The 21,174-nt window shown below is 40.2% G+C and overlaps 1 protein-coding gene across 2 annotated transcripts; it reads left to right on the forward strand.

Moving 5' to 3' along the window:
* Positions 1-4,158: 4,158 nt before the first annotated feature.
* On the forward strand, positions 4,159-21,168 carry LOC5566709 (zinc finger protein 628). Of its 2 annotated transcripts, XM_021856306.1 has the most exons (7): positions 4,159-4,284; positions 18,601-18,846; positions 19,764-19,886; positions 19,948-20,457; positions 20,525-20,648; positions 20,730-20,860; positions 20,932-21,168. In XM_021856306.1, exons 1-7 carry the CDS (start codon positions 4,240-4,242, stop codon positions 21,049-21,051), a joined length of 1,299 nt encoding a protein of 432 aa, XP_021711998.1. In that variant the 5' UTR covers positions 4,159-4,239; the 3' UTR covers positions 21,052-21,168. The 2 variants fall into 2 exon arrangements, with proteins under 2 accessions (XP_021711998.1, XP_001651117.2); XM_001651067.2 differs by having other exon boundaries at positions 4,160-4,284; positions 20,525-20,860.
* The last annotated feature ends 6 nt before the right edge of the window (positions 21,169-21,174 follow it).

Here is a 21,174-nt window from a genome sequence, read left to right on the forward strand (position 1 = left end):
GTGTCGAACGACAGTCATCATCATGCTTCCAAAGAGAAGAAGCAAATTTTGAAGCTGAAAGTGTTAGATGAAAATTTGTGAATTCGATTTTTCTTTTATTAGTGAAGTTGACCGATATACGAGAATTCTACCTTTCTATAAGAAAACATTGATTATAATGTATAGTTTAGTAGAAAAATCGGATTCCACTAACAGATTTTCCTGGCTTTCAGTTTCGAAAAAAATGGAATATGCTTATCCCTGGCTTCCCAAATTATGGATTTGTGGCGCCCGCTTGTTGCTGGCTCACGGGTTTGAAAAAAAAAATCAAGAGAGCTTGCGACAAGCAGAGGAGCCTCGGATCCATATTTTGGGGAGCAAAAGTTTTTCTACCAAATTTCTTCTTTCAGTCCCATGACATTTATGTTCTATCACACATGACTATCTAAAGCTACTACATTTCGAATTCAATAAGCAAATCAGTTGGTTTTCATGATTTAATATTTGGAAATTCATGTTTGTTTCACATGACAACCTAATGTTGATACACATGTTATTATACCGTGAAATCAATGATAAAATCCATATGGCTACCACACTCAAATCATGTGGTTTACCTCATTGCGCAAATCTATAAGTAAAACACACGACCTTGACGTGTAGATTTTTCTCAGTGTATAGAGGAAGAATTTCGCTGGCGTCGCTGCCAGAACATCTTTTGCTGGCGGAGATAGGCGGGGCTATAAATGTCAACGCAAAAAAGTACACGGAGACGGAATTCAACTCAATTTTGGGTTGTTTCAACGCAATTCCGTAGTTGAGCCCAATAACTCAATTTTGGATAAATTTCCAAGGTCCCCACTAGGTAGTTTGGCTTTAATTCCATTAAAAAAATATACTCAATTTTGGGTTGATTTAACGCAAAATTGAGTTCTTTCGACCCAAACATAAGAAAAGTTGCATTTACCCAAATTTGGCTAATTGGGCCAAAGTATCCCCATTGGGTAGATGCAGCTCTCTCTATTTTTGACAACATTCGTGTGGGAGAAAGAGAAAACCGAGAGATTTTGGGTTGAAACTATAATTGATATACTTAATTTTGGGTAAAGTAAACTCAAAAATTAGGTAAAAATATTTCTCCGTGTATGCAGTTTGACACTTATGTACCCGACATGTTCCTGAGCGAGAACAAAGGGAACAGCAGCGACATTCGTCCTCTATGGTCTTATCCATTGGTGTACTAAACTGACTCGGTCGAATAATTTTGACACTAGAGCGGGTCCAGATCACGTGGTGATCATACGGGAGCGTGCCCCGCTCAAGTGTCACAATTCTCAGACCGAGTGAATTTAGTACACCAATGGATTAGACCATAGTTTTCTATCTCTATTGTTTTAACACTGCAACCCATGGACTTATCCACGGTCTTCTTTTATTGTCGATTTTCTTTTTCTTTTCCGTTCTAAATGCGGGCCGTGAGTTTAAGCCAAAATCCAAAAATAACCTAAAACAATGTTTTTTGAACTCAAACTAAAGGAAAACATTAGAAAATTGAGTAAACATGTGTTATTGGCCTAAACATAAGCGTTTGGCACTAAAATTGGGACAGGGCTTTAGGACCCTATTAAGATTATTTTTACAAACAAGTTTAATCTATTGTTAAGAACAAAATGTTGGTAGACCTCGAAAAAAAAAAACATTTCATATTTTTTAAAATTATGCTGAAATTATGTTGTGAACCGAAACTCTTTCAGTACTCACTAATGTCCCTATTACAACCAAGGGTGGAGGGCGGCTGTCAAATGGGAGTAAAATTGAAAAGCCGCCAACCTAAGTCCAGAACCAGTTTTAAGGCTTAACGCGGAAAAGTAAAAAATATTGTTCGCAAAATTAGAGGTAATCGGTGCGCTTGAAAGATATTGTTTGCAAGCAGTTATTTGCTACGTTCTACTGCAGTGCGCTGTTGGCAATTTAATCAGCAAATTCGGCGTAATTCCCAAAATGGATGTTTTCTAGAAAATCGATTACGCCTTCACCATTGTTTGGTCGGAATTTTGTATGGTTGTTTACTTTTTAGAACCAGCGACACGTAGGGGTAGCAGTAAAGAGCCGCCAGTTCCACCCTTGATTACAACAGATCCAGCAACAAAACTGTACGTTTTAGTTAGAATTATTGGAATTTTTAACAAAAATCATTGAAAACGTGATATATTTTTTATAAATTTGTTTAAGTTTTAATTATATTTTTTTTTTCAAATATACAAAAAAACTTCTGAACAACATTTTTAAGCACTTGAGCAATCATAAAGAGCATTAAGGTTTAGTTTTAAGTGTCGTATGTTCGAAGTTCAATAGGAATATGGAGGGTAAATTCTAGACACGAATTCAATACTGTTCCATCATTCCAATTCTAGAAAGATTCGCGAATCAGGCGAAACTGACAAAATGTACACAATTTAAGAAAATATAGCGTTGAAATTGTAGCTCGATTGTCTATTCACTGCACTTGATCTTTTTCCCTATCGATAATTTAACTATTCAAAAAACGCAAATTTGTAGAAGACGAAACTTCACCTCATGTCATTTGTTTTTGTTTATCAAAGTGATGGGCGCATCTGAAACTGAAATCAAAACATGGCGAGAGTAAACGGCGACACTGCAAACAAAAAATAAACAAGGCGTACATGGCGGGCTTAATTGAAACCAGAATGTAAACACGGCGCAAAAGTAATAGGCGACACTGAAAATAATATCGATTACAGGCTCATAACATTGGGCGATACTGGCATCCTTGAGTGCGTTTAAGGCGAAACTTCATAATATTTTTTTAGTAAGGAGAAGCTAGGGGAATTGTAGAAGAAGTGTGTGGTATTGATGAGGATTTTAAAACTAGGTTTATGAAATGTGTATTAAAGTGGAAAGGTTAAAGTTTGAGTATATTTTCTCCAATTGGGATTAAAAATTGCACATGAGAATTTCATTGGTTATTTTCTCATTGTAGTTGATTTGTCAGATAGGCCCTTATCGCGAATCCCTCTCGAATTCTATATAGCAAGCGTGTGCGAGAATAAAGGCGTAAGTCACATGATCGATTTCTCCTCATCGATCCTCTCTTCTGTGAATAAAAATGACAAGATGCGGGTTTGCTAGCATGTTTTCACTCCAGAACGCTAGGCAGCAATGGAGTCTTGCGTCATGAGGTGAAAAAATGCTGACAAACTTGCTTCTTGTCGTCTTTATTCACAGAAGAGAGGATCGATGAAGAGAAATCGACCATGCGACTTACGCCCTTATTCTAGCACACGCTTGATAGGTATACGAAAATGAATGGAAAAAGTTTATGATTGTCGAACAATAGATAACGCTTATGACCTTAAAAATTTATAAAATATATTGAATTCATAAATCAGTAGAATGTTTTTTTACTAACTCGATGTTAAAACTGTGTCCTGCACGAATATGAATTTGAATCACTGTATTTTACATTAGAGGGTAAAAATATTAATATATTTTTGATCGTAAGCCTGCCCAATGCATATAACGCCCTTTTCAATGTAAAAGTGGTTCAAGGATTACTTTGATTAAATACTAAATATAAGAATTGGAATCGCTAGAGTCCAAAAACCAGTTTTCCAAGGATTGCATGGCCTACTGAACGTTATGTTTAACCATGGTCTGCAACTTACCGCACAAAGATCCTGGTGATCCCACAATTCCTCCTTGCTAAGATAGTCCCCATCACAGGTGGAACACCGGAACACGGCTCGGTTCGCTGGGAACACCTGTCGGTGTTGCTGCAGTTCCTTTTTGAGGTGCTCCTCGCGGCACACAGTGCACCGGACTTTGGGCACTTTACTTTCAGTCGGCAGTGTGGTCATAATCGTATCCGATTCCACGATTTTATCACATTGATTGAACGTAAACTAAATTGATTATTACTGTAATGTATTGGAACAAAACCAAAATTACATTATCGTTATTTTTTTTTCAGAAAACAATCTTTACACAACTGGCACTGTTATCAAACAAACTTTTGTTTAATGTGAAAAACGCTATGAAAACAACACGCTAAACCTGATCCATGCAAAATAAACTTAAATTCTCACCCATACCGATCAAGAAAAAGAAATGAGCGTTTCCAAATTAATGTGCAGGTTTGCAGTTCTTGTTCTTCGTGTTTTGTTTTGACATGCATTTTCATAACAAATGAGAAAGTAGAAATTTCAGTGTTTCGAAAAAGTGTTGCAAAAGTTGTGAAGAATGTTTTGCTCGTATTGTAAAAAAAGTTCTCACATATTATTTACGGTAAGTTTGGTTTTAGATCATCTGGACCGAGTCACATTCAAATCATATGAATTATCTTAGAATACTGGGAGGTTCTTCTTGGAGAAAAAATAATCCTCGCCTACTGTTTGACATTGCATACAACAAAACAGGATAACAGGGACTCATGCTCATGTTTGTACAAAACACTTTCTAACATCAAGAAGACATTTGAAAAGCTATAAAAGAACATACGATTTTTTTTAATGAGCACGAACTTTCGCGACTTTTTTTAAGAAAAAATCTATAACAAAAGTATGAAACAGTTTCAGTTTTATATGACACTCGGCGAATAGGTATTGCTTGTACGATCATTTTACGCCTAGACAGGGCTAATAGCGTCTAATGGGAGCTAAGCATCTGAAAAGAAAAGTAATCGCCTTTCTAGATGCGTGGGAAATTGCTTGCAAGAAATGGTCAAGAATGGTCTTTGATCGCTGCACGCAGTTGAACAGAAATGTCATTTCAAAAGGAGCTCGCTGTAGAACATTTCTAGACTATTTCTGTCAATTTTTTACTTTTCTGTAGCGAAACAGCATAGGGAATCGATGCCGGTTATGGACCCTTTGTGTATTAAGGATCCTCTACAGAAAAACAAAATTACCACTTAAGGCTTAGTAGCCCGTCATTCATTTTGGCAGCCATGTTGATTTTGCAGCTCGCAATAAATCTCAGTCATCATAGGCAATATTGATTCCGAAAAGTATTCTTACTTGCTCTTACATGCAAAAAGTATGCTGATACTTTTTCAGCTATATCAGTGCAAAACCAAGTGATTTTCCTATTATACATGCTTGGTGAATTACATCACTCAAAAGTTTGATAGATCATGCTTTAAGCCTGATTCGCTGCTGACAAGTAATTTCTCGGCCTATCTTGATGCATTGCAAATTTCTGCAAGGAATCGATCAAGAATGCGCTTTTTTCTGAGCGCAGTATGCAGTTGAAAAGAAATGTCAATTCAAATGGGTCGCTGTAGAAAATTTCTGCAAGGAATCGGCGAGAAATTATTTTAGCGATTCCTTTTCAGTAGCAAATCAGGCTTTATGATTTATTTTTTTCCTTGAGATATTTCGGAAGGAATTTCTAGAGTTATTCCGGTGATGAAATCCTAATAAGAAATTTCTGGTTAAATTTCAGGAGGAATTCCTGATAACCATTGACGATCCTTGGAGATATTAATTCCTTGAAGAATTTCTAGAGGCATCCCTCGATTAATTCCGGGAGGACTCATTTGAAGAATTCCTGGGCGAATCCCTTGAAGAATTCTCTCAAAAAAGAAACCCCTGAAGGAAAATTCTGGTTGAATCCATCCGTAAATTCCGGGAGGAATCCGTAGCAAATAGCCTGATGAAACCTAGAATAGCCCTAGAGGAATTCCTGAAGGAACCTTTAGAAGAATTCCTGATAGAATTTCTAACAGAACTTCTGATGGAATCCCAGAAAGTGTTCATGATGGAGTCCCAGGAGGATTTTGTAATGAAATATAAGAAGTATTTCAAAAGAAAGAATTTCTGATGGAATCCCTGTAAAACTCCTAATGCAATCTATTGAAAGACTCCTGATGAAATCCAAAGAGAAACTTTTGATGGAATACTCGGAAGAACTTCTGACGGAATCCCTGGTGTAATTTATGATGGAATCCCCAGAGAAACTCCTGATAGAATTCTTGTAGGAATACCAGGTAAAATCGCTGAAGAAACTCCACAAAGAATTCCTACAGAAACTTATAATATTCTTGAAGTTACTTCTGGTGAAATCAGAAGGAACTCCTGATAAAATCCCTAGAAGGATTCCTAATGTAATCCCTAGAGAAACTCCTGCAATAATCCATAGATGATCTTCTGATGTAATCCCTGAAGGAACTCCCAATAGAATCTCCGATGGAACTCCGGACGGAATCCTTATAGGAATTCCTGATGAAATCCCTGGAGGGATTGCTGATAATATGCCTGGCTGAACTTCTTATAAAATCCCAAGAAGAATTCCTTCCTCTCTGATATGATCTCTAAAGAAATTCCAGGTGCAATCTCCGAAGGAACTCCTGACGGAATGCCTAAAGAAACTTCTGAAAGAACCCCTGTAGGAATTCCAGCTGGAATCTGAAGGAGCTTTTGATGGAATTCCTATAGAAACTTTTGATAGAATCCCCGGAGGGATTCTAGGTGGAATATCTAAGGGAACTTCTTATGAAACCCTTGAAGGAACTCCTGATGAAATCCGTAAAAGAACGCCTGATGTATTCCCCAGAAGAACTCATAATGTAAACCTTAGAAGAACTTACGATGTAATCCCTGGAGAAGATCCAGGTGGAATCCAGATGGAATCTGCGAAGAAATTTCTGATGTAATCTCTTGAGGAATTCCCGAAGGAATCCCAGGAGGAATTCCTGATGGATCTCCTGATAGAATCCGTAGAGGAACTCTTTATGATATTCCTAGAAGGAGTCCTGATGAAATTTCTCGAGGAACTCCTGTTATAATCTCTGGAGGAACTCCTGATAGAATTGTAAGAATTCCAGGTGGTATCTCAGAAGGAGCTATTGATGAAATTCCTGGAGGAACTCCTAATGAAATCGCCAGAAGAACTCTAATGGAAACCCTAAAGGTTCTCCTTGTAGATTCCCTATAAAAACTCCTGATGAAATCCTTGGAGGAATTCCTAAAGATATTATTGAAGGAACTCCAAATGAAATCATTGGTGGAACTCCTGATGAATTCCCTTGAAGAGCTCCTGATGGAACACCTACGGAAACACCTAATGAATTCTTTGGAGAGATACTGATAAAACCCATAGAGGAATTCCTTATGATATGCCTTGAAAAAATCCTGATATAATTACTCGAGGGACTCCTGACATAATCTCTAGAGGAACTCATTATGCAATCAATTGAAAGACTCCTGATGAAATCCAAAGAGAAACTTTTGATGGAATAGTCGAAAGAACTTCTGACGCAATCCCTGGTGTAATTTATGATGGAATCCCCAGAGAAACTCCTGATAGAATTCTTGTAGGAATACCAGGTAGAATCTCTGAAGAAACTCCACAAAGAATTTCTACAGAAACTTATAATATTCTTGAAGGTACTTCTGATGAAATCAGAAGGAACTCCTGATAAAATCCCTAGAAGGATTCCTAATGTAATCCCTAGAGAAACTCCTGCAATGTACAATGTATAATCCTCTGGAAGAAGTCCAGGTGGAATTTCTGAAGGAACTTTTGATTGAATCCCTGGTGAATCTCAATTCCTTCAGAGAATCGCTGGAGAAACTTCTCATATAATTGCTAGTGGAATCCCTGAATGAACTCCTGATGTAATCCCCGAAAGAACTCTTCCGATGGAATCCCTAGAGATATTCCTAATGGAAACCCTGATATGATCCTTTGTGGAACTCATGATTGAATCGTTGAGAGCTTTCTTTGCCAAAGTTGCCATTTTTGCATTCATATAGCGTGTGGCAGGTACGATGATGCTCTATGCCCAGGGAAGTCAAGGAAATCTCCATTACGAAGAGATACTGGACCGACCAGAAATTTTCAACCAGAAACCTTCAGCATGGTTATGTTTTGTAGCCACGGACTTTGATCACTCGGCTAAGGTAGGCCTTAAGAATCAGGAGTTATTCTAGGGAATTAAACACGATTTCATCCAGGCATTCCATCAGGAGAACTTCTAAAGATTCAATCATAAATTTCACGAAGGTTTTATTCAGCAGTTCCTTCAGAATTTTTATCAAGACTAGCTGTAGGGATTCCATCGGAAGTTCCTATAGAAATTCCATCAATAATTCTTCTGGGGGTTTCATCAGATGTTCGTCTAGGGATTCTTCAGGGATTCCATGTGGAATTCCTCCAGAGATTCGATCAGCAGTTCTTTCAGGGATTGCACCTGGAACTCAACTAGGGATTTCATCAGAAGTTTCTCCTGGGATTCTATCAGGAGATATTTCAGACATTCCACCTGGAATGACTTCATGTCCGTCGTTGCTCTATGGATTCCATCAGGAGTGCTTTCCGGGATTTCAACAGAAATTTCTCCAATGATTCCATCCAGAGTTTCTTCAAGAATATCTTTACAAATTTTTCGAAGGATTCCTTTAGGAGTTCCGCCAGGGATTTCATCAGGAGCTCCTGTAGGGATTCTTTCGGGAGTACCATTAGGGCTTCTGGAGATTTCATCAGGTGTTTCTCCAGGAATTCCATCAAGAGTTCCTTCTGAAATTTCACCTGGAATTCTTCAAGAGATTAAATCAGATGTTCCTCGAGGAATCCCATCAATGTTTTTTCTTGAAATATTATCAGGAGTTCCTCTAGAGATTCTATCCGGAAACTTTTCAGGAGTTCTTCCAGGGATTTTATCAGGAGTCCCTTCAATGATTAGGAATTCCTTCAAGAATATATATAGATAGGAGTTCTTCCAAGGATTCCATCAAGAGTTCTTATAGAGACACTATCTGGAATACCTTTAGGGCTTCCATTAGAGTTCTTCTTGGGATTGTATCAGGAGTTCCTCCAGAGTTCTTTCAGAGATTCCACTTGAATTGCCTCCAAAGATTCAATCAGGATTTCCTCCAGAGATCATATCAGGAATTCCTTGAGGAATTTCATCAAGACTCCTTCTAGGGATATCATAAGGAATTCTTCTAGGGATTCTTACAGGAGTTCCATCAGAAATTCCTCCAGGGATTCCATCAGGAGTTCCTTCAGTGATAGCAATTGGAACTTCTCCAGGGATTCCATCAGGAATACCTCTAGCAATTCCATTAGAAGTTTCTCCAGCGATTCCATCAGCAGTTCCTTCAGAGATGCCACCTAGAATTCCTTCCAGTTATTCTATGAATTTCATCAGAAATTCCTCCATTTATTCCATTAGGAGCTTCTTCAACAATATATTTAGAATTTCCTCCAAGGATTTCATCAGGAGTTCCTCCAGGGATGCCATAAAGAGTTTCTTCTGAGATTTCACCCGAAATTCTTCAAGAGATTCTATCAGGAGTTCCTCTATAGATACTATCATAAGTTCCTTCAGGAAACTTATCAGGAATTCCTCCAGAAATTTCATGAGAAGTTCATCTAGAGATTTTATCGGGACTCTATCAGGAGTTCCTCCAACAATATCTTTATATTCCTCCAAGGATTCTATCAGGAGTTCCTCCAGGGACTCTATCAGGAATTCCATAAGGAATTCTTTTAGAAGTACTTTCTTCTGAGGATTTCATCAGGAGTTCCTCCAGAAATTCCACCAAGAGTTCCTTCAGAGATTCCAGCTAGCATTTCTTCCGAGATTCTATTAGGACTTCCTCCAGAGTATATATCAGGAGGTCACCTAAGAATTACATCAGGATCTTCTAGGGATATCATAAGGAATTTCTCTAGGCATTCTATCAGGAGTTTCATCAGGAATTTTATCAGGAATTCCTCCAGGGATTTCATCAGGAGTTCCTATAGTAATTCCATAGAGAATTCTGCAAGGGATTTCATCAGGAGTTCCTCCAATAATTTCATCAGTTGCTGCAAGAATATCTTTAGGATTTCCTACAAGGGTTCCATCAGGAGTTCCTCCGAATTCCATTGGGAATTCCTTCGGCAATCATCATTAAATTCTTCAGAAATTTTAACAGAAGTTCCCTTAGAGATTCCATCAGGAGTTCCTCTAGCGATTGTATCAAAAGTTTCTTCAGAGATTTCACCGGGATCCTCGAGGGATTGCATCAGAAGTTTCTTCTAGAGATAACATCAGGATCTCTTCTGGGAATTACATCAGGAGTTCTTCTGGAGATTTCAAGAAGAGTTCCTTCAGGGGTTTCATAAGCATTTTCTTTAGACATTCCACCTGGTATTCCTCCTGGGAATCTATTAGAGTTTCTATAGGGATACCATCAGGAGTTCCCCTGAGCCTTTCAATAGGAGTTCCCAAGGATTTCCATCAGGAGCTCTTCTAAGTATTTTATCAGTTCCAAAAGGGATTCAATTAGGAATTCCTACAGGGCAAAACAACAGAAGTCGTTTTTGGCATTCCATTACGAGTTCCCAAGGGAGTTCTTCTAAGGACTTTCAGGAGTTCATCTAGGGTTTCCATTAGGAGTTCCTTCAGAGATTCCACCTGGAATTTCTACAGGAATTCTATCAAGAGTTTCTCTAATGATTATATCAGGAATTACTCAAGGGATAACATCACAAGTTTTTCCAAGGATTCCATCTGAAGGAGTTCTTCAATAGATTCCGTTGGGAACTTTATTATAAATCCTCCTGGGTTCCATCAGAAGTTCTGTCAGGGATTCTATCAGGAATTCTTCTAAAGGTTCCTTCAGGAATCCCTCTAGGGTTATTCTGGGTTAATTTATTATGAAATATTTTCGGAATTTATTAGGAGATACTACCCAAACTTCTAGAGAATACTTCAAGAGATTCATAAAAGAACTCTTCAAGGTAGTCCTCCTGGAATTCCTTAAGGAATTCCTCCCGGAATTATTCAAGGGATACCTCCTGAAATTCCTTAAGGAATCAATCCTCAAGGAATTCCTTCAGCAAAATCTCCAACGATTCTAGAAGATTATCAAGATTTTCTCCAGGGATTTTATCATAAATTTCTTATAAGTTCTCCGGCATTACTCAAGAGATTCTTTCCGGGATTTTTCAAAGGATTCCTTGCGGAATTCATCATGGGGCGCCTCCCGCATTTCCTTAAGGTATCAATCCCGGAAATCCTCAAGGGATTCCTCCGGATTTTGCAAGAAATTTCTCGTGGAATAACTCCAGGGATTATTGGGAGTTTTCAGGAACCCTCCAGCGATATTATCAGAAATTTATTATAATAGTTTTACCTGTAATTTGGGAATCTACCTGTATATCATCCAGTGACTCTATTCGGAATTCCTCCTGGGATATAAAAAAGGAATTCCTCTGGGAAGTTCCTTCGTGGATGCCACCAAGATGAACTCCAATTATCCAAAAACGAATTTCCTATGCGATTTGACCACAATTTCCTATAAAGATTCCACTAGTAATTCCTTCAGATAGTTCAACTAGATTTTCCCTAATTATATCACCTGTAATTTTTCGCGGGAGAATTTTTTAAAGGAATTCTTCTAGCGTTATCACTGGGAACATCACCAGAGTTTCGTTAGAATTACCACCAGAAAAATCTACCAGAGTTTCGCCAGAAGTTCAACCATAAGATACTTCAAAGGTGTTACTAGGATTGTGCTTCAGGATAATCATAAATTCCTCCAGGGAGTTAACTGATATTTAAAGTAGATCTAAAAGATTTTTTTTTTCATTTCTGAAAAAAATTCATGGAGATATATTTTTAGAAAGTCTTGGAGGTATCACCAAAGAAATCAATAGATTAATTCCTAGAGAGTTTCCTGGAGAGATTCCTTAATATATTTCTGGAAGAACTTTTAAAGAAATCCCCGAAGGAGTTTCTGAAAGATTCTCTAAGGTAATTCCTGGGAAAAAATCCTTCAAGAAATACTGGATGGAATTGATGTATAAATTCTTTTAAGAATCCTCGGAGAAATTTATATATTGGATTATTGAAGTAATTCCTGCAGAAATTCCAGGACGAATGTCTCGTAGGGTCCCTTCAGAGATACAAGAAAGAATCTTTGGAGGAAACACTGGTGGAGTTTATAAAAGAATTTATTGAAGATTCTCTAGAGGAAAACCAAAGGATAACCTGGGGGATCCTCTCAAAAAATAACAAGTGGAATCTCTAAAGGAATTCCTGCTGATCAAGTTTTGATGATTGTTTTTTGCAGTATTTCTCTTGAAATCTTTGAAGGCTTTCTGATGAAATTCTTGGAGGAATTGTTTGTGGAATCCCTGGAGGAACTTGATGAATCCTTGGATAAATTGTGGGTAGTATCTGTATTGGAATGCTTGAAGTTCTGCTGGAGGAATTCTTAAATTAATCTTTGGAGGATTTTTTGGTGGAATCTACAATAATTTGTAGAGGACAGGGATTGAATCCTGAGAAAATTGAGAGAATCTCTCACGTATCGCTCTCTGTAACTATCATAACATGCTGCACATTATGAGAGACTGTTTATCGTATACTGCTACAACTTTGATCAGATTGGGGGGATAGTAGTGCATGATAAAACCCCTCTAAACATGCTCCAAGCCTGGGGTATTGAGAATAGGGAATTCGGCCGGTCAGTAATTAAACAGAACGCGTTTACAGAACGAAAATGAAAAGATGTTTATTCAACGAAGGTTGTACACAGAATAAAAAAAAGAATAGTTTTAGCGCGAAAGGCTGTCGCGCGCTTTTGTTCTCTGTTATGCCACGTCATGGCTTTACCGCTTCAGGGCTGTCACACAGGTAGGGTTGTGCTGATGTACCCGGTACTGAAATTGTTACTCAACACCCCTGCTCAATTTCTGCACTCCTAAAGCTTCTCGTAAACGATGAAAGGCCGTTGATGCCAGTCCTTTAGTCATAATATCCGCCAACTGTTTCTCCGATGGAATGTAGCGGATATCGATGCGCTTGTCTTTCACTAGCTCGCGAACAAAGTTGAATTTGACATCCACGTGCTTTAGTCGTCGACTGTCACGTGGCTCCTCCGTCACCTTAATACACGATTGGTTATCCTCGAAATGTTTCACTGGACCTTCAATTACCACGCCAAGATCTTCAAGAAGCCGACGGAGCCAAATACCTTCACATGCGGCGGTACACAAAGCCACAAATTCTGCTTCTGTTGAGGACAGTGCTACGGTCTGTTGTTTTCTTGTTAACCAGGCTGTTGTGCCACCAAAAACACGAAAAACACATCCAGTAATCGATCGTCTATCGTTAACATCGTTGCCCCAGTCCGAATCTGAATAAACGACAAACGGTTCAGCTTTATCGCTTCCATGAAACTCCAAAACTATGTCCAAAGTTCCTCGTACGTATCGCAGAACACGCTTCAAGAAATTCCAATGTTCATCTGTTGGGCAGCTCTGGTATTGGCTGAAAAAGTTCACTGATGCACATAAATCCAGCCTTGAACACTGCGCTACGTACGCCAAACAGCCCACGAGCTCCCCTGTATGGCTTGCTGGTTTTGTTTGCTTCATCACCCTTCTTCAGCTGCAATCGAGTCTCCATTGGTGTCGCTGCTGGCTTACAGTTCTCCATCCCAAATCGGCAAAGTAGACTTTCGAGATAACAACGCTGTGAAATCCGCAAAATTCGCTGCTCCTCATTCCTGTCGATACTCATTCCAAGAAAATTACCAACAGGACCCATGTCCGACATCTCAAACTCCTGCGCCAGTCGCTTCTTTACCTTCTCGATTTCTTTCAAGTTTCGGCAAAACAATAAGTATGTCGTCAACATACAGTAACAGGAACACTCGTTGGCTACCCTCACCTCGTACATACAGGCACCGATCATTCTCACTTTGCCGAAATCCTAACTTGGTCACAAAACGATGAAATCTTTCGTTCCAGGCTCTTGACGCCTGTTTTAAACCATACAGCGAACGGTTCAAACGGCAAACATCGTTTAGTTCTCCTTCCGAGCCTTCGGGTAACGTCATAAAAATTTCCTCTTCCAAGTTTCCGTTCAAGAACGCCGTCTTGACGTCCATTTGATGTACTTTAAGACGTTCTTGATTTGCCACTGCCAAAACTGTACGCACCGTATCCATTCTTGCTACCGGTGAGTATGTCTCAGTGTAATCATATCCGAAACGCTGCGAAAATCCACGGGCCACCAGTCGAGCCTTATATCGGTGCACAGCTCCGTTCTCACCACGTTTAAGCTTGAAAACCCATTTACTCGAGACTGCTTTCCTCCCTTCAGGTAACTTGCAAATGCTCCACGTATTATTCTTCCGATGAGAGTTCATCTCCTCCTCGACGGCGGCTTTCCAATACGGCCAATCGTCACGCTTCCTCATTTCCTTCAGAGTATCAGGGAAATTTTCAACAAAGTTCGTTGCACTCATTGCATAAGCACAGTTCATGTCGTAATCTCTGTGCCACGCAGGAGGTTCTCTTATACGACCACTAGTTCTTATTTGATCTGATGGTGCTTCAACGGCCCCTGCTGAATCCTCATCAGCTGCCGAGTCCGAATCCGATCCTTCATCACAATCTTCGAAGCTTGTTTCATGCGAATCACCCGGTACCTCCGTATTACCAAAGTCGGTGTCTCCTACCTCCTCGTCGTGCGTGATCCGAATCATCTCATTATCTGTAGATGTCTTGCCAAGCGCTGGAACTTCCTTCGATGTACCACGAGATTCGTCGATAATTACATCTCGTTGCACTACCACTTTCTTTCGCTTCGGATCCCAGATCCTGTATCCGTTACAGTGGTGTCCCAGAAATATCCCTTTCCATGCCTTACTATCGAGTTTCTTCCGGTTTTCCTTAGGGACATGGCAAAAGGCTGGACTTCCCCACACTCGCATTCCGGAAATATTTAGTTTTCGACCTTCCCATAATTCAAATGGTGTCTTACCTTCTTTCAGGGCACTTGCAGGGCTCCTATTTACCAGATAAGCGGCCGTTTCTACGGCCTCACACCAAAATACCTTGTCGACACCGGAACCAATGAGCATTGACCTGGCCTTCTCCACCAGGGTCCGGTTCATCCGCTCACTGATGCCGTTCTGCTCCGGCGAATACGGCACCGTGCACTCCATCTGGATTCCTTTCTGCTGGCAAAATTTCTCGAACTGTTCGTTTCGGTATTCTCCACCGTTATCACTACGAACACGCGCAATTTTTCTTCCAAATTTTGCAGTGACCATCGCTTCGTAAAGTTTAAAACATCCGAGCACCTGATCCTTCGATTGGATCGTGTAGACGATGGTAAACCGGCTCCAATCGTCAATGAAACTGACGTAGTACCGACTACCGTCATGCCCCACCGGCGTTACAGGGCCACAGACGTTCGTATGGATTAGTTCTAGCACACGCGAAGCTCTCTTCTCGGAGCTACTAACGAATGGTTTCCGAGTTTGTTTCGCTTCGATACATGGTTCGCAAAACATTTCACCATTGTCGTCTACCGCGCACTTCTCGAATCCGGTCACCATATTCTTCTTCACGATCAGTTCCAAGTTCTTCTCGCTCAAGTGACCATACCGACGATGCCAAAGTTCATTGCATTTTTGCAACTTCCCGCACGAATACAATGACGACGCACTTGTACTTTCCGCGTAAAAGTCCATTTCGTATTGCAATCCACAACGTCGTCCACAGGCGACCACTTCAGAATCTTTCCGAACTTTTACACTACCGTCTTTGAACACAATCTCCATTCCCGCCATTTCCACTTTGCGGATCGAGAACAAATTACAACGGAGATCCGGAGCATAGAGAACATTTTCCAAAGTACACTCACGTTTCTTGCTTCCACTGACGGCAATCATCTTAATCTTGCCAGAACACTTTGCTATCGCAGACTTACCGTTCAATGCAACAGCGATTTCAACTGGATCCTTCAATGGCACTAGCTCTTCGAAGAGATTCTTGTTGTTGCTCATGTGTTCGGAAGCACCCGAATCTGCAATCCACAATACTTTCTCTTCCCGAACAACACCACCACTAGCGGCGAAACATATTCCACCCGCTTTCTCTTCGGAAACATTTGCACTTGACTTCTTATTGTCTTCTTTCTTCCTCTTCTGCCGCTCGGGACACTCCGCAGCCTTGTGTCCGACTTTTTGGCACGAAAAACATTTCCATTTTCTCACAGCACCAGTCGGTTTCCCGGCGAAGGCCGACGGCTCGCGCTTCACGCCGAACGAATCAAATTCTTTGCCACGGCACTTTATTTCCTCGTCGAGCAAACGACACTTTACGAATTCAATCGTCAATTTATCTTCCGGCATTGTTTCTATCGCGGTCACCACCGTCGCAAATTCAGGTCCGAGCGTGATCTACAAATGACACACCACGTCAATGTCCTCAATGACCGCACCGGTCGATTTGTATTCGCGCACTAACCGATCAAACTTCAAAGAAATGCTCTTGCAAATCACCGCCCTCATGCCGGAGGGTGAGCATTTTCTTCTTCAAATGCAAACGACTTGCAATACTTCTTCTTTCAAACACACGCTGGAGGGCCAGCCAAATTTGCCTCGGCGTTGGCTGGTCTTGTACGTACTCCAACTGGCTATCACTGATTCGCGAGATGAGAATGGATTTGCACTTGCGATCTTTCTTCCTTCGCGCTTCCAACGCAACCAACTTCGTTGCTTTCACAGATTCGTTATCCGCTGCACTAACTTGCAACCTTTCCACATCCGCCACTTCTTCTTCGATGCACTCGGTCATCTCATGCTCCTCTAGCAAGACCAGCATCCTGAACTTCCATGACGGATAATTCGACCCCGTCGAAAAAGCGGAACGCGAACTGCATCCGAATCCTTCTCCATCTTCACGAAACACTTGAAATCGTCCGAAACACGCTACTACTTCCCAGCACACGCGAAACTGGGCCCATAACCTATTGAGAATAGGGAATTCGGCCGGTCAGTAATTAAACAGAACGCGTTTACAGAACGAAAATGAAAAGATGTTTATTCAACGAAGGTTGTACACAGAATAAAAAAAGAATAGTTTTAGCGCGAAAGGCTGTCGCGCGCTTTTGTTCTCTGTTATGCCACGTCATGGCTTTACCGCTTCAGGGCTGTCACACAGGTAGGGTTGTGCTGATGTACCCGGTACTGAAATTGTTACTCAACATGGGGGACACTATTGCTATTGGGAGTTCGTGGATTGTTTATCGTGCCAGTAAAGAAAAACACCTATCCCCAACGGTAAATAAGCCAGAAAAATGGATTTTATCATCGCTCTCTCTTTGAGGCTCTCGCTCGCTGCTTCCTTTTATCAGACTTGTTACACCTTGCAATACAATGACGATCGTGGACCGCAACAGATGGGATGTTTTTCTTTGCTTGCTTTGATCGTGCTTCATACTCAAATGAGAGCGAATTCTGCAATGCCTGGTAGAGGAACCTCTAAAGGAATCCTTGTGGATAAATTTCTAATTGATTAATTTAATTTTAATTGATTAATTTCTAATTGATATAATTCGTGGTAGAATCCCAGGAAGAGCTTTTGGTGGAATATGGAGTATGTTTAAAACTACTAAGTGAACTTTAACACTTCACTTTTTGCAAAAAATAAAATACTAAAAGTGCTCTACACTGAAAAAGTCTGTAAGTCGCAGACGAAATAGGCCTATCTGTCAAGATAAGCAACACATATTAGAGTTTAAAGGTTTGCTCGCCTTACTAGTGATTTTAGTATTTTATTTTTTGCAAAAAGTGAAGTGTTAAAGTTCAATTAGCAGTTTTAAAACTTCATAGTAGAATAACTAGAGAAAACGACTAAAAGATTCTGGATAGAATGTTTGAAAAAAAAAATCCCATGGCCATTCCCATATCAATGACTGCTCAAAATATTCCCCGAAAGAGACCCGTCATGATTTCTGAGTTTTGCCGGAATATTTCGTACGAATTATAACTGGAATTCCTCTTAAATATTTATTTCTTTTGGTACTTAAATGTTGAAAGTTCTTCTCTTCCTTACTGCGATTATTGCCAAAAAATCGCGAAAAGATTCTCCCCCACAGCCACAGCATTCGAGAAAATAACAATCACATATTCACTAGACTCTCGACAAGTCTATAGCTGAACAGTTCGGTGAAATAAAACACCGTATTTCGTCGGAATTTAACGGATTACGGTGATTTTTTTTACCGAATACTGTAAAAATTTACCGTACTCCGTTAATTTATTTCACCGAACTGTTCAGTTGTTGAGATTTCACAGGAATCCGTAAAATAATTTAAGTGTGTAATAACATGCAAAGAATTATCGTGTTGCTGCAACCAACCTTGACAGTTGGTCAAACGGTTGTATCAACATAAGTCGGTTTGACTAACTTGGGGGCGGAGTCAATGTTGGTCAAACCGTCTGAGCGTCTGTGGGCTGCATAAGATTCAGCAACTCCAAATCTACTATAGATATACATAATTTGATCTTTGAGACATTGAAATAACAGGCTTCTTAGAGACGTGTATTGAAATAGACACCAAGTTTGTTTCTAAGGAGACATGCTACCAGCTTTGCCTAGTATATATCATTAAAACTTTGAACATCTATCCATGTCTGAAGACCATCTGAAGCTCAAAATGCGACAAACATACGTCGCATTGCATAAAACGGTACAATTTGGTGTGTCCTTTGATTGAGTTTTGTTCAGTAGCATGTTTGGCCACTTCCTTCGAAGTGGATCGCTCGCAGAATATGCAAAGTTACTCTATTCCTCTATTTTCAGCACCATTTATGCGGCTGTTGCCTGGGAAATCTGCAATGTGATCACCCGAAGCACACGGCGGCAGTAGCTCTTAAGGACGAGGCGCTCCTGAAAGTGCAATGTGCTATTTGCCACGAAGAGTTCCCGGAGAATGAGCTGCAGCAACATCAGGATGCTTGCATGCCGCTTTTGGTATTTCGGTGTGCCGTCTGCGGGCAGGACTACCTGAGTAAGGAGGGCCTGTGGAACCATTTGGATCAACATGAGGTAAGTGGAAAATGGATTGGAACATTTCGTCTAGCGAATAGAGAGTCGTGGGTTCGATCTCCACCGGAGCAAGTGGTTTCTTTAAGCAGTTTGAATTTCGATTTGTACATTTGACACGTGTTTCGTCGTGTACTTCAAAACCTTACAGCAGCAAAATTTCTTAGGCTGGAATTGCCTAGAACTTGACAATTAACTAACCGTGCTAAGTACAGTATTGCCAACCACAGTTTTGTTGTATACTAGAGATGCGTTAAATATTTCTTACTATCCTGAATATTTACGGTAATAACTCATAGAAGTGCACTACTTTTCACATTACTTTCCCTGGCATTCGAATTTATCTTCGTGCTATGGCTACAAATCGAGTTGAGCTAGTTATTAAATAAGTTTGTCAGCATTCTATACGATTTCGATCGACTCCACCATTACTGAACATGTAGTAAAATTCGTTATCTTGTTGTGGATTTAATCAATCTATGTATCAATTTTATGTGAGAATATTGATTAATTGGCCAAATGATCGTTAACCTGAATTCCGATCGTAGAAAAGACATCGTAAACTTAACCGTCGTGAAAAGAACGGCATAGAAACTATATCGCTAAATAAGAGAACAGAATCGATACTAACATAACTTGAACCTCGAGAAAGTAACTCATGCACTTAACAACTAGTTAACAACTTCGAGTCGAACTTTTTCGTACTTTATGGTAAACATCATTCTACTTAAACAATTTAAATTAACTTTATGTGATATGAAGTTCGGTTTATTACTTAAAAAATAAGCTACTTAAGCTAAAACATACCATTTTATCTTAACTTTTGGTTGCTTGGTTATTGTTCGATGATCTACTTAGTAAGCAGAAGCAATAGCTAATAGAATAGAAAGACGAATATTAACCACATCGTATGACTCCAGATTGCAGATGACAAAAAGGATTTGTACTATGAAGAAAAAGCATCGAAGCACGTGTTGCATAAGTGCGCAATATGCAACGATCAGCGCGGATATCAGGAAAGCTTATATTGGCACCACATTCACGTAAGTCTTTGGATTACTGTGTTAATGGATAATTACTAATCTTCGAATCTACGTAAAACAGGAAGACCACGATGGTTTCTTTCTACGCTGCACGGAGTGTGGCGATTCCTTCCGATCGCAAAAGCTGGAAACCGATCATCGTCTTAACCATTGCGAAGCGAGAAAACAAGCGATTCCTGACGAATTTAAGGAAGTCAAATTCGTTCCAGAATTTAGTGAAGTCAATTTTCCTGTAGAGGATGCAGAAACCTCACTCAACGAACTGCCTTCAGACCTACTGTTAATTCCACAATTGCAACAGTTCGAAAGTTTGGACCCTACGGATGAAGTTCAAGAAAACGATAATGTCCAGCTCGACGAATCATCAGATGTTGAAGGTTCGATGAGCGAAACAGACGAATCCTCTGTTCCGAAGTCTGGTCGAACAAACGCTACAACTTGTGGTGTCTGCAAGAAGAGCTTCAACAGCCCCATACGGTTCTATCGTCATCAAGATTACGCCCATCGAAAACGCACCTGCCAACTTTGCCGTATCACCGTCACAGGTTCCAATCAATATCGGTATCACATGGTTAGTTTTGTTCGAAACATTGAATAGCTAGGTACTTACTTCTAACGTATATTTTTATTCAAATCAGCTCAAACAACACTCGGAGCCGTCGTACAAGTGCGCTCACTGCAAAAAAGAATTCCACTTGTTGGCAGCTTACCGGCGACACACGGACACACATGCGAACAAATTTCGCTATCAATGCAAAATATGTAAGCATAACTTCAAAGCCCAGGTCTATCTGGAAAGGCATATGCGACGAAACCACCCAAAGGGTTTCATTTCCCCTGCAGCTTCAACTTCAGCAGCTGTAGAAGAACCCAGCAACGATTTGCAACACGCCAATGCAGTCCAGCCTGACGCCTCATCATGCCCGATATGTAAGATGTCCTTCGAAGATGAGGAGCAGTTGAAAATTCACGAGGTTTGTGCCACATTTAGATAAGTAACTTTGGCGCGACCTTTAAAGCATTACTTCTCGTTTTTTGTTTTCAGGAAACTGGACATTCCCATCTGCATTATAGGTGCACTCATTGTCCACGAAGATTCCAGTCACGAAAAGATTTCGATGCTCACTTAAGAGAACATGACAAGTCACGTGATAAAAAATTGTGATCGCAACACCAACCACGTGTTCGGAGTGCAACAAGGAGTGCTACAATGTGAAAAGAATGACTCGGCATATAGATTCCTGCCATGCGCCTATGACCTGCAAGGACTGCAAAACTGTCATGTACG

This window comes from Aedes aegypti, unplaced genomic scaffold (genome assembly GCF_002204515.2).
Source record: "Aedes aegypti strain LVP_AGWG unplaced genomic scaffold, AaegL5.0 Primary Assembly AGWG_AaegL5_hic_scaff_1510_PBJ_arrow, whole genome shotgun sequence".
NCBI classification, from domain to species: Eukaryota; Metazoa; Arthropoda; class Insecta; order Diptera; family Culicidae; genus Aedes; species Aedes aegypti.

What these genes read in the sequence shown, in the direction of transcription:
- LOC5566709 (XM_001651067.2), top strand. Translation starts at nt 4,240, where the DNA reads ATGTTTTGCTCGTATTGTAAAAAAAGTTCTCACATATTATTTACG. An exon ending in ACCATTTGGATCAACATGAG is followed by an intron (nt 18,847 to 19,763) that starts GTAAGTGGAAAA and finishes GTATGACTCCAG; the next exon opens with ATTGCAGATGACAAAAAGGA. An exon ending in TATATTGGCACCACATTCAC is followed by an intron (nt 19,887 to 19,947) that starts GTAAGTCTTTGG and finishes TACGTAAAACAG; the next exon opens with GAAGACCACGATGGTTTCTT.